Here is a 13,177-nt window from a genome sequence, read left to right on the forward strand (position 1 = left end):
TGTCTTCGTCCGCTATTGAAGAAGATCATCAATATCGGGAGTATAGATAATCCAGGCTATCCCAAAGTGGCTGGTTATTCCGGAAGGCTGACTAACACTTTGGACGCGCGTGGGCGGTACGCGAACGCGTCGGGACCATCGAAATTGATTTGATTAGAGCAGATCGTAAGCCATTGCTGGACCCTCCTAGAGGCACAATTAGCCCCAGAACCAGATCTTTTTTTGTGCCTATCTATACTTTATTCCTTCTCTTGTTTGATCTGAAATTTACCAAGTGCGCATTCCATGTTCTACTCTGGTCCCTCCCTTTGAAAGAGGTACTTTTTAACAAGTCCAGCCGGGCGAAGCGTCGCAATGCCTCCACGGAAGCCCAGCAAGTATGGAAACAAGTTCAGATCTAGTGCTGCATCCTCGAATCCTCGACGCTCAAAAACGGTCCAATTCAACTCCTTACGCTCGACCGAGGCAACCTCCCAAGATGAGAAATTCGAGGCCATTCGGTTGGCCAACAGCATCGATGAGACTCTCGGCTTCCCTCGATTCGAGTCTGGCGAGACAAGAGCCGGCTGGTTGGTCAACATGCACAGCACATCGATTGAGGATTCAGAAGTGCCTGGAGGTCGTGCCGGTGTGGATTATTATTTTCTGCAGGACGACGGAGGAAGTTTCAAAGCTACCGTGGAATATGATCCTTATTTCTTGATCGCAGTCAAGAAAGGCTACGAAATGGAGGTAGAAGAGTGGTGTCGCCGAACCTTTGACGGCATGGTCAAAAAATTCAAGCGACTTGAGAAAGAAGATCTCAACCTCCCAAATCACCTTCTCGGCTACCGAAAGACCTACATGAAGCTCAGCTTCGCCAACGTGAGCAACCTTTTAGAGGTTAGGAGGACTATTCTTCCTCTTGCAGAGAAGAACAAGAAAAATGAGAGTGCGATGGACGCATACGTTGAAATGACCAGGTTTGTTCTGTGTTACGTGTTTCGATCTTAACATTGAACTAATTGATAGATAGTGCGACTGCTGGCATCGACCTTTTTGACGACGAAATAATTAATGAGCAACGACCTAATGGCAACCTACAAGCGAGTGATTTTATTGTTGATATTCGAGAATACGACGTGCCATACCATGTCCGGGTCTGCATTGACAAAGGTCAGTATTTTCCGTGACTCTCGGTGAGGCCTTGTCGCTGACACATCGCAGATATTCGGATTGGAAAGTGGTACAATGTGGAAGCAGATCATGGCGTGATATCGCTGACCTGCCTGGAAGATCGGCTTCAACGTGCCGATCCTGTCGTTCTCGCTTTTGATATCGAGTGTACCAAGTTACCACTGAAATTTCCCGACGCCACAATGGATCAGATTATGATGATTTCATACATGATTGATGGGCAAGGGTTCTTAATTACCAACAGAGAGATTGTGTCTGAGGACATTCATGACTTTGAATATACTCCCAAACCAGAGTACAATGGACCTTTCATCATCTTCAATGAACCCAATGAAAAAGGAGTTCTTGAACGATTTTTCGAGCATATCAAAATTTCCAAGCCTACCGTTATCGCGACATACAACGGTGACTTCTTCGATTGGCCATTTGTGGAGACAAGAGCCAGTATTCTGGGACTTGACATGTATATGGAGATCGGCTTCCGGAAAAACAGCGAGGACATCTACCAAGCCGACAACTGTGTGCATATGGACTGTTTCGCCTGGGTCAACCGTGACAGTTACCTCCCTCAGGGAAGTCGTGGTTTGAAAGCCGTGACTGTCGCAAAGCTTGGTTACGACCCGGATGAACTCGACCCAGAGCTTATGACACCGTATGCGAGTGAAAGGCCACAGACCCTAGCTGAATACTCGGTTTCCGATGCTGTCGCAACCTATTATCTATACATGAAATATGTCCACCCATTCATCTTCTCGCTCTGCACGATCATTCCCCTTAGCGCCGACGAAACGTTGCGGAAGGGAACTGGAACTTTGTGTGAGATGCTTCTCATGGTTCAAGCCTACCAGCATGAGATTGTCTTGCCCAACAAACACAAGAATCCCCCAGAAGCTTTTTATGAAGGTCACCTCCTTGAGTCGGAGACCTACGTTGGCGGCCATGTCGAAAGTATTGAAGCTGGTGTCTTCCGAAGTGATATCCCTACACATTTTACCGTTGATCCTACTGCGATTGATGAGCTTCTCGAGGATCTCGACCACGCCCTCAAATTCAGTATCGAGGTTGAAGAGAAAAAAAGCATGGACGATGTTGTGAACTATGATGAGGTCAGGGCGCAAATCGTGGAGCGTTTGCTCGATCTCAAGAAAAATCCAGTCCGAAACGAAGTGCCTTTCATTTACCATTTAGACGTCGCCTCCATGTATCCTAACATCATGATCACCAACCGATTGCAACCAGACTCGTTGATTGATGAGTCGAATTGTGCCGCCTGCGACTTCAACCGACCCGGAAAAACCTGCGATAGACGCATGCCTTGGGCATGGCGAGGTGAATTCTTGCCTGCCAAACGTGATGAATATAACATGATCCGACGTGCCACAGCAAATGAACGTTTCCCAGGCCGGTACCCGAACTCCCCAATGAGGTCATTCGGTGAATTGAGCATCGAAGAGCAGGCTGGAGTGGTCAAGAAACGGCTGCAGGATTACAGCAAGAAGATTTACCACAAGATTCACGATAGCAAGACAATGGAGCGAGAGGCCATCATTTGCCAAAGAGAAAATCCATTCTATGTCGATACTGTCAGAGATTTCCGTGACCGACGATATGATTTCAAGGGCAAGCAAAAATCCTGGAAAAACAAAGCCGATAGTTTGCAGTCGTCGGGCGGCTCAGCCGCTGAGATCGAGCAAGCGAAGAAGATGATTATTCTGTACGATTCTCTTCAGCTTGCGCACAAGGTCATTCTCAATAGTTTCTACGGATATGTGATGCGAAAGGGCTCTCGGTGGTATTCCATGGAAATGGCTGGTGTCACTTGTCTGACAGGCGCTCACATCATTCAGATGGCAAGAGAGCTTGTCGAACGCATCGGTCGTCCCCTGGAATTGGATACTGATGGTATTTGGTGTATGCTTCCTGGAGGGTTCCCAGATAACTTCTCCTTCACTCTGAAGAATGGGAAGAAATTGGGTATCTCATACCCTTGTGTCATGCTCAACCACCTCGTCCATGCAAGATACACCAATCACCAGTACCAGGCACTTGTCGACCCGAAAACTTTCAAGTATGAGACTCACAGTGAAAATTCAATCTTCTTCGAAGTGGATGGACCGTACCGGGCAATGATTTTACCAACATCGAAGGAGGAAGACAAGAACCTGAAGAAACGATATGCAGTCTTCAATCACGATGGTTCTTTAGCTGAACTCAAGGGATTCGAAGTTAAACGAAGAGGAGAGCTAAAGTTGATTAAGATCTTCCAGACCCAGCTCTTCAAATTCTTCCTAGAGGGCTCTAATCTTGCCGAGACCTACGCCGCTGTTGCTCGAGTTGCGGACCGGTGGTTAGATGTTTTATACGAACATGGAACGACATTGGCCGATGAAGAGTTGATCGATCTCATTTCGGAAAACCGAAGCATGTCCAAGACCTTGGAAGAGTACGGTTCCCAAAAGTCCACATCCATCACGACGGCAAAACGCCTGGCAGAGTTCTTGGGTGAACAGATGGTAAAGGACAAAGGTCTCAACTGCAAGTACATCATCTCATCACGCCCACGGAATACACCTGTCACTGAAAGAGCCATTCCTGTCGCTATATTTTCAGCTGAAGAGAACATCAAGCGATTCTTCTTGCGAAAATGGCTAAAAGAAGACCCCGGCGATATGGATCCTCGAACGGTTATCGATTGGGACTATTACTTAGAGCGTTTAGGATCCGTGATCCAGAAGTTGATTACCATTCCGGCTGCGCTTCAGAAGCTTCGAAATCCAGTGCCCCGGGTTGCCCACCCTGATTGGTTGCAACGTCGGATCAACACGAAGGATGACAGGTTCAAGCAAAAGAAGATGACTGATCTATTTAGCAAGTCCGAGAAGACGCCACTTTCGTCGACGAATGCAAATATACTTGACCATCGCGTTCAGTATGCTGGCGATCTAGATGAAGCAATCGCGAGCTCGACTCAAAAATCCAAAACGCCCACCAAGGTCGCCCAGAAGAGAAAGCACCCAGAAAATGCTTCAAATGCAGCTCTTGACCCCTTCGCTAGCTTGCCAGCAGTTATGCCATCGATGTCTGATAACTATGAAGGATTTCTCAAGTATCAGAAGCAAAAATGGAAGATCCAAAAACAAGCACGGGTTCGCCGTCGTCAGCTGTTTGGCGAACGAAGCAACGTTGCTTCGGACTCTTTGAGTAATTTCTTCCGCAATCAAGCCCAAATGCTGTACATCAGCACATGGCAGGTTCTGCAGCTTTGCGAGACGGGCGTTCCGGGAGTTGTGCGAGCGTTTGTGTTGATTGACCAAAAGATCCATGCCCTCAGTGTCAGAGTTCCACGGCAATTTTTCTTGAACTTGAAACGGGACTCTTTGCCGGACATTGACGTTCCAGACTGCGAAGTCGAGAAGGTCAACCATACCCTACCGAACGGGCATCCCTCTGTTTACTTGTTCAAGCTGTCTTTGTCAGAAGAGAATTATCTAGCAGAAGCCGACAAGATGGATATTCTCTTCCAGCACCCTAGCGTTGAGGGTGTTTACGAGGGAAACATCCCGCTAAGCACTCGAGCAGTGCTCAAGTTAGGAAGCCATTGTACCTTCGATGAAGAGCAACGCGGTGTCCTAGGTGACGGCTTGGACAAGGGTTTCGACCTTTCGACATTACTTCACACATCTTCCGAGCAGCCCTATCTGATGGACTCGTCATTAGTGTTCCACTACCTGTATCACATTGTCTCTGGGGATAGACAAGTCTTCGCGATATTCTCGACTGCCAAAAATGAGGCGCACATTATCGTTCTCAACCGCACGAGGGATGTCCAGGGTCTTCCCAACGTCGATAAAATCTACACCGAGCTTCTCACACGTAAGATACAGGCTGCATCAGGCGATGAATCGCAGCATGCGTTCGACTACCAGGATAATATCCATTTCAAAACTACGCAAGTGATGACGCGCAGGAAGGCTCACCTTGAGGTCGGTGATCTGATCAGAAAGATTCGAAATGATGAGAGTCAGCCTGCCGTTCTTGTCATTCAATCCCAACAAAAAGACCGCCTGTGTCACGATATTCCGATCCTGAAGGAGTATCCATTATTGTCCGTGAAGCCCGAAGCTTCGGATATGGAACTTCCCCCACTTGGCTGGCAGGCATTCGTTGCAAGACGTCTAGTCACGCGCTATTTATACTTGTCTTCTTGGATCCAGCACTTGACCATGCTCGCTCGGTTCGGTGATGTTCCGCTTTGCAACCTGGAAAGTGAGGATCCTCGGTATCTCATCGATATCTCGTACGCTAGACGGCTGCAACAAAAAAATGTGGTGCTCTGGTGGTCATCAGGCCCGCGTCCTGATCACGCGGGCTATGAAAGGGATGACATCCTAGGTGCCTTGGACAAGGTCAATATGCCATCTGTCAATGTACCAGGTGCTTACTCCACAGTGTGCATTGAACTCGAGGTTCGCAATTTGTCGATCAATACGATTCTGACATCTTCTATCATCAACGAAATGGACGGCAGTGATACGCTACTTGCTCCTTCTGGAGACGGTGAAGATACTGGTGTTTTCTATTCAGAGAAAGCATTTGCCTCTGCCGGCGTTGTCGTTCTTCGAGAGATGGTCAAACATTGGTGGACAGAGGCCTGTGCAGGCAACAGCATGGCCGATATTATGGTCCAGCATCTGATTCGATGGGTGGAAAGCCCTGTGTCCTGTCTCTATGACAGGTCTCTACACAACTACGTGCGATTACTGTCACGGAGGTCATTCCAGAGATTGATGGCAGAGTTCAGACGTGTTGGCTCCCACGTCATCTTTGCCAGCCCTACACGCCTCCTTCTCCAAACGACCAAGACCGAGGTCGGCAACGCCTACGCCTACAGCCAGTATGTCCTCAAGTCAATCCGCGCTAACCCTTCATTCCACTTTATCGATCTAGAGATCAAGGAGTACTGGGACTACCTCGTTTGGTATGATGAATACAACTACGGAGGCAAGGGCTGTCGAGAGGTCACTGAGGCCGACGAACAGGACCTCGAGACAGCGATGCACTGGCAGCTTAGCCGGTTCCTGCCAATGCCCATGCAGACTATCTTCCATGACTGGATTGTCGAGTACATCGAGCTGATGCACGGCCTGAAACGGCCGGAACTCGAAGACGGGGATCTGTCAACTCCTCGGCCAACACAGATTCCCATCGGACGGGCCAACGAAGCAGACGATGAGGAGATCACTGCAATTCTCTCTGATCGATTCTCAAAGCCATTGAAGAAGCAAATCTCGGGGTTGATCCGCAGACAACGCGATGAGATGCTCCACCCTGAGCTTGCATCCGACTATGCCTTCCCCGTTTTACCAGGAGTTCTAGTCGGCCGCAAGGACAAACGCAACCCATCCTTGGAGTTGGCCAAACTGCTGATGCAGGTTCTGAGTTTGTCCAAGACAACAACCCTGGAATCCCGGTTGCTGCGGCGCGAGCTTCTTGCCCTTTTCGAGGTCCGAGAATTCAGCAAGGAGGGCCGATTCGAGAACCCTAGTGGTAGCTTGAAGCTGCCGGAAATGTCCTGCAACTCGTGCTGCCTTATTCGGGATCTCGACCTCTGTCGCGACGAAGATGTTTTGCCTGATGCCAGCTCAGAAGCCAGCAAATCTGCCCAGCCCTGGCGATGCCCTTTCTGTCATGCCGAGTACGACCGACTGGCAACTGAAGAATTTCTCATTGGCCAAGTCCATGGTTTTGTTGTTGAATGGCAGACGCAGGATATCAAGTGCTCGAAGTGCAATAATCCTAAGATCAGTGATTTCATGGAGCACTGTTCTTGCAGTGGTACATGGACTGCGACAGTTGATCGGAAGGAGATCGAGAAGAAACTACAAGTGTTGGAGAGCGTAGCCAAATTCCACAAGCTACAACTATTGGAGCACATTGTCGAGGAAGTGCTGGAACGATTTTGAATGTACCATTTTCTATGAGTTTTCTTTTTTGCATTGGGCTGGTGTTGGGGCAAATGTAACTAGCCAACTGGGCAGAAATGCCCTGTCCTATAATCGCGCCGTTGATATTTATCTCGGCCTTTAATTCAACTTTCTATTCATTCATTTTTCTATTCCAACTGCCAACGCTGTTGGAGTTGAGTTGTTTGATAGTTTCATCTGACGTTTCAGCAGCCGCCCCGCCAACGGGATTCCCCATCTTCGACTTCAAACCCCCGCAGCCCCTCGGAAAACATCATAAGACCGCCGAGGAAACCATAAGCCCATATAGCTGTAATCAGGCTTTGTCGCCCAACTGTGAGTATCTTTTGCGCACTCTCACCTTAGGTCTTCGCACTGGACTCCTGCGCCACTTTACGGCGAGGCTGACTTTGGATTGCGCAGGTACATAAGGATAGGCATATATAGCGCATCACCGAGTCGAACTCCTTTACCACTGCGCTCAATCCTTCACTCACGCTTTGCATCGCACAACTTCCCCATCCCCCCACAATTCGCGTCGCGCATCCCGCACTTGGTTTTATTCGCAATGGCGGCACAACCCCCGAGCGGCCAGAAGCCGAAGGTCCAACCGTGCCGATACAAGACCGGGAAGACACTGGGCGCTGGTTCGTACTCTGTTGTGAAGGAATGTGTGCACATCGATACCGGTCGCTATTATGCGGCGAAGGTCATCAACAAGCGTCTCATGTCCGGGCGGGAGCATATGGTGTGTATGCCGGTAGAACTACGACTACGAAGACAAGAGTATGGACTGACGTCTTCCGAAATATACAGGTCCGGAATGAGATCGCGGTATTGAAGAAGGTGTCACTGGGCCACCAGAACATCCTCACACTGGTCGACTACTTCGAGACGATGAACAATTGTGTGTTTCCATGATAGCTCCAGCTACACCCTCACTAACGAGTGCTCTCTAGTATATCTTGTCACTGATCTCGCGCTGGGCGGGGAACTATTTGACCGCATCTGTCGCAAAGGCAGCTACTATGAGTCTGACGCTGCAGACCTCGTCCGCGCAGTGCTCTCTGCCGTGGCCTATCTGCATGACCACGGGATCGTGCACCGTGATCTAAAGCCGGAAAACCTACTTTTCCGCACGCCAGAAGACAACGCCGATCTTTTGATTGCCGATTTCGGATTGTCGAGGATCATGGACGAGGAGCAGTTCCATGTCCTGACTACAACCTGCGGAACGCCAGGATACATGGCACCAGAAATCTTCAAAAAGAGCGGTCATGGCAAGCCAGTGTAAGTCATCACATTACGGTCTCTTTATCTTTTACTAACAGCCATCCTCTTCCAGCGATATCTGGGCCATCGGCGTGATCACCTACTTCTTGCTTTGTGGATACACACCCTTCGACCGGGATTCCAATCTCGAAGAGATGCAAGCAATCTTAGCAGCAGACTACTCCTTCACGCCGGTTGAGTACTGGCGTGGTGTATCGCAGGAAGCGCGCAACTTTATCAACAGCTGCCTGACAGTCAACCCGCAGTCACGGATGACAGCCCATGAAGCTCTCCAGCACCCTTGGGTCAACCAGGCATCCGACAGCGGCAAGGTCGGCTCGGGCGAAGACCTGCTGCCAACGGTCAAGAAGAACTTCAACGCGCGCCGCACGCTGCACCGTGCTATCGACACCGTGCGTGCCATCAATAAGCTCCGCGAGGGCGGTGGCTTCATGATGGACGGCGTTTTGAGCGTTGATCCCAAGCCTGAGCGTGTCAATGGGGATGATATCACCGAGGAGGAGCACCATGCCCCTCCGCCTGCACCGGCCAATGCTGGCGGGGCTCAGATGCAGATTGATAGCCGTGGTAATGCGCGCGGGCAGACTGAGGAGCAGATCCGGGCCCAGGAGCGAAGAGTCAAGGAGATGGTTGCTGGTTTGTGGAGCCGTACCCCTCGGTAGAATGTATGGATATGTATCGGCTTTTGTCAATGCCGTGTTTCTGCTGTAGGGATGTTCGGATTCGGATTTAGGACAATCACTGGCTGCTCTTCTATGGTCTGAGGCTTTTCCTTCGCTTGGGTTCCTTTGCAATGTCTGCATTATCACATTATTATCAATACAATGAATGATGCCAGTGTTTATAATTAATAATTCTCGGATAATTCTCGGTTTAAAACACTTGTCTATCTTTATAGAGCTGAGATACCATATCAAATTCTCATCACAACCGTGAATTCTCGGACCATTGTCATTCCTTATTAACACCCAGACCGAAAAGTTGTTCATCGAAAACCCACGAAAGAAGCGTATCATCTTGGTCATTATAATCATCAGTTCCAATTGGAGCATTGAGATGTGGGACAAGAAGCAAAGCGGTCTAATCCGCGCCTTCCAGGATTTCCTCCCCGTCATCTAGGGCGAGAACCCACTCTCGCCATTCCTGCCATTCTGAATAACTAGCGCTTGCCTTGAGGCCCTGGTATCTCACAGTACGGAAATCCGAGACCTGGTCCCAAGGCTGTGTGGCGCTGGAGTTCCCATCAGTTGCACCGCGTAGCAGTCTCCGTGCAGTACTGCTGCTACCACCATCCCAGCCTGCCTTGCGCATCAAGCTCTCCACGGTTTCTTCTTTGGTCCAGCCCTGCTCGACAGCGACGTCAGGGAGATACGTGGCACCATAGCGACGGCCGCGGTGGATGAAGGAGATCCGCAGCCCATGAGTGCCTAGAGACCAGTCCATGGCATCTGTACACGGCTCGAAGGACCCAAGGAGGGTAAGAGAGCACGACAGTGAGGGGAGGAGAGATTTAGGAATGGGTTCAAAACGCGTATCATCGAAGGCCCTAAAACAAAATCTCACGTGAGTCAGTCCGATCTATAGATAGGGGTGTACCGTTGCTTGTAGCGTTGTAGTGAGAGAGGGGTATTCAATCGGAACACACGTACGAGGTCAAAGCGTAGGACTTCAACCCCGCTGCAAGTTCCTGTGCCTCAAATGTGCCTATGCACCCGCGTAGAGACTTGTGTCCGCTTCGTGATAGGGTGTTCCATGTCACGAACAGGGGATATCGCTGATCAGGCGATCTCAGCTGGGGGGTCTCGGAAACCACACTTGGCGTGGTGATATTGGTTGAGCTCGACTGTAGTGAGATGGAAGATGTATTGGATGCGGCCGACGAAGACGTGGCTATGCTGGAAGAGGTAGAGAATTGGCTCTGAAGACGACTGATGCTGCGGAGTTTCATCTTCGTGGGTTGACTACTTGACTGGGACGATTGGTGGCTATCGTCATCTTCGTCTAGTTCATTTACGGATTGCTGACGGCCTGTATCTTCCTCTTCAATTTGCTCTTCAAGACTCGAAAACTTCTTAGTTTGTTCGTGCTGTTCCCATAGAGCCTCTACGGCTGCCAAAGTGGTGGGCTCGCGATCCTCGAATGAAGCGAGGAGAGACTCAAAGCAATAGTAGCATTGGGCGGTATTCGCCATGTCGGGCAAGGTCCTGTTCTCTCTTGGTTCGCCGGTGACTTCTTCAAGATGTACTGCACTGTTTCCGGTTTTTAATCAAACGCAGATTGATCTAAGTATATGCCCTCCGTGAGGGACCGGAGCGATAAGATATTGCGTCCTTATCGATGGAGCCTGGAACTCTAATGAGGGGCCAAATTCAGGAAGGCCGTGGGGATTGTAAAGCAGTGCAGTAACGAGAGTTAAAGGGCAAGAGATGAAAAGAAAAGAGCAAAAAAACAAAATCTCGGGAGACCGAGAGAGAGAGGAATAGAGAGAGAGAAAACGAGGAACCTTCCAAGGTTGAGTTATCCGGAGCTCACGTGGACGTCTAAATGTACCGCCCCCCCCCCTTCTGCCTGATTCTGCCTGCTTCTGCCTTACATAGAAGGTATCAATTTAATTCTGCCAGACTTCTACTTTACATACGGAGTAGTCAAAAAACCCTACATCTTGTATCTCACACCTATATATTTTAATCCCTTGATTATTACAAAGCAATTTTTGAAGTTGTTGAAGCATAGTTGATGTGATAAAAGTGAGGTTTATATACAAATACGCGCTTCTCATTGGCTGTTGGGTCTGCAGGCTGCGGTACGGTATCCGGTACAGATCACTTGCGCACTCCATCAAAATACTTGCGTTTTCTCACTTGCTATTTGCTCTTATTTCTTGCTTTCTTTGGAAGTCATCGTTCTAATTATCATCTATAAATCGACATTTTGGTTTCATACCTGCCGTGGCTGGTGTGTGGTGTAAATTTTGACTTTCTACTATTCTACTATGCAACCGCGTCTTGTTTACATTGTACTGCCAGTGCAACCCCGGTACAGTTCATTGGTATCTCCCACTTCCTCCTCACTTACATTTCATTTATTCTAACTATTCCATCCTTAGCTTATAGACAAACACTCGGAAGAGGCAACCCCCAACCCCTTCCAATGGTAAGCCCACGGTTTCTGATCCTGATATAAACCCGATATCGAGGTCAGTTGCCAAAAAAGACGGGAACACAAGCTGACAGGTACTTCTCTCTATAACTAGATGGAGTGTCTGGCTGACTTATATTCTATACATCGACACCTGAGGAATTTACGGATGACATCAGAGCCAAGCTAACCTAATTGGGGAGTATAACTGCTTCTATGTTTCTCTATTCATCAGCTCCAATATGGCAACAGCTATGCCAGCTCTTGTTCTTCAATCACAAAGGTACCCGCAGTTAAACCTCCAGGTTTATAATAGCAACGGCGCTCTTCTTGCCTGTAAGTCACGATAGCCTCATAGGAACCAGTGCGACTAATACAGCCTTGTTATAGCCCTGGCAATCCCAACTGCCCAACAAGATCGACATATCTCTCCGGAGATGCTCTATCGATACTGTTCATTCACATTCGTCTTTCATAACCCAAGCGAGCGGGAATTTTATAAGTTAGGAGCCAATAACACACAAGGTACCACTGCACTCCAGCTTAACAGTGGGATTTCGGTGGCGCCTGGTAACTACATGGGTTTGGATCTAAGTGTGTTTGATACGTCTCATAACTAAATTTTCCAAGATTGAGAATCGTATAGCTAGGGCACCAATTAATCGAGCTGACAACCAACTATGCGCCCCGCCGTGTCAGAACTCAAGATACCGGAACTCAAGACCCCGATTCCCAATCCCAGGGCCGGAGTGAATGGAGTCGTCTGGTAAAGTAGACGTAGAAATGACTAAAAACATAAACAGCCAGTGCTAATCATTTCTATAGCAAACGAAATTCCGTAATAGCCTCCGTCAAAGAGACGGTTGCTGTGCAATCACTGGGCAGAATAGGGCAAGCAGTTTTAAAGACCCTTTCCGCGACCTTGATGCTACACATATATTCCCCGTGAGCAGTATGGAAGAGTAGAGACGAGATGGATACCAGCAGTATATCACGGACCCTCTCCCCGAGACCGAGATCGGGAAGTCACGTATATACTCTGCTCAGAATGGACTCCTCCTCAGCGCAGATATCCACTCCCTATTTGATAGTATCGAACTAGGGATTGACCCAGATGTGAGACTTTCCATATACGATATTTTGGCGGTATATACTAATGGTTGTGAACATAGGCTAACTACAAGATCATCGTATTCGGACCGGTTCCTACAGGAATTGGTGCTAACCGTCTCAGAGACTCTGCTCGGAGTGGAACCTGGCGTATGAGCGCCGACCTGCTTCGTTGGCACCTGCGGATGTGCCTGTACAATAACCTGAAGGCCAATTCCGAGCCGCAGACAGTATGGGAGGAGGATCTTGGAGAAGACCCGATGGGCGAAATTCTCAGCCAGCCAGATGCGGCTGAGCGGATGGTGAGCTTTTCACGCGCCTGGGAGAACTGATAGCATGATGCAGTCAAAAATTCAGAGGATAGTTGGAGTAGGGATCTTGAACAATGAATTCGCACGGAGATGTTTCCGTTGAGGCATGAATATTTACTAGATCCATACATCCGTAGCGGTTCGCTCTTTCTCCATCTAAATATGAGGAACAAGAATATTCGGCCG

General features: G+C 48.9%; 5 protein-coding genes across 5 annotated transcripts; 4 read left to right on the plus strand and 1 right to left on the minus strand.

Moving 5' to 3' along the window:
* Positions 1 to 354: 354 nt before the first annotated feature.
* Positions 355 to 7,139, plus strand: LCP9604111_2614 (DNA polymerase epsilon catalytic subunit POL2; the record flags this gene model as incomplete). The annotated part of the gene is made up of 3 exons (XM_039070111.1): positions 355 to 962; positions 1,016 to 1,155; positions 1,207 to 7,139. The coding sequence occupies 3 exons, from the start codon at positions 355 to 357 to the stop codon at positions 7,137 to 7,139; spliced, it is 6,681 nt and encodes a 2,226-aa protein (XP_038931366.1).
* Positions 7,140 to 7,216: 77 nt separating this feature from the next.
* On the plus strand, positions 7,217 to 7,570 carry LCP9604111_2615 (uncharacterized protein; the record flags this gene model as incomplete). Its single annotated transcript, XM_039070112.1, has 2 exons — positions 7,217 to 7,475; positions 7,563 to 7,570. 2 exons carry the CDS (start codon positions 7,217 to 7,219, stop codon positions 7,568 to 7,570), a joined length of 267 nt encoding a protein of 88 aa, XP_038931367.1.
* Positions 7,571 to 7,707: 137 nt separating this feature from the next.
* On the plus strand, positions 7,708 to 9,094 carry LCP9604111_2616 (serine/threonine-protein kinase; the record flags this gene model as incomplete). The annotated part of the gene is made up of 4 exons (XM_039070113.1): positions 7,708 to 7,887; positions 7,956 to 8,046; positions 8,099 to 8,429; positions 8,485 to 9,094. The coding sequence occupies 4 exons, from the start codon at positions 7,708 to 7,710 to the stop codon at positions 9,092 to 9,094; spliced, it is 1,212 nt and encodes a 403-aa protein (XP_038931368.1).
* Positions 9,095 to 9,512: 418 nt separating this feature from the next.
* LCP9604111_2617 (AMMECR1 domain-containing protein) lies at positions 9,513 to 10,623 on the minus strand (the record flags this gene model as incomplete). The annotated part of the gene is made up of 2 exons (XM_039070114.1): positions 9,513 to 9,978; positions 10,082 to 10,623. 2 exons carry the CDS (start codon positions 10,621 to 10,623, stop codon positions 9,513 to 9,515), a joined length of 1,008 nt encoding a protein of 335 aa, XP_038931369.1.
* A 1,189-nt stretch (positions 10,624 to 11,812) lies between these two features.
* LCP9604111_2618 (uncharacterized protein) lies at positions 11,813 to 13,012 on the plus strand (the record flags this gene model as incomplete). The annotated part of the gene is made up of 5 exons (XM_039070115.1): positions 11,813 to 11,906; positions 11,961 to 12,164; positions 12,221 to 12,336; positions 12,555 to 12,686; positions 12,743 to 13,012. 5 exons carry the CDS (start codon positions 11,813 to 11,815, stop codon positions 13,010 to 13,012), a joined length of 816 nt encoding a protein of 271 aa, XP_038931370.1.
* Between the last annotated feature and the right edge of the window lie 165 nt (positions 13,013 to 13,177).

Source organism: Penicillium roqueforti (assembly GCF_015533775.1).
Source record: "Penicillium roqueforti strain LCP96 04111 chromosome Unknown scaffold_03, whole genome shotgun sequence".
NCBI lineage: Eukaryota > Fungi > Ascomycota > Eurotiomycetes > Eurotiales > Aspergillaceae > Penicillium > Penicillium roqueforti.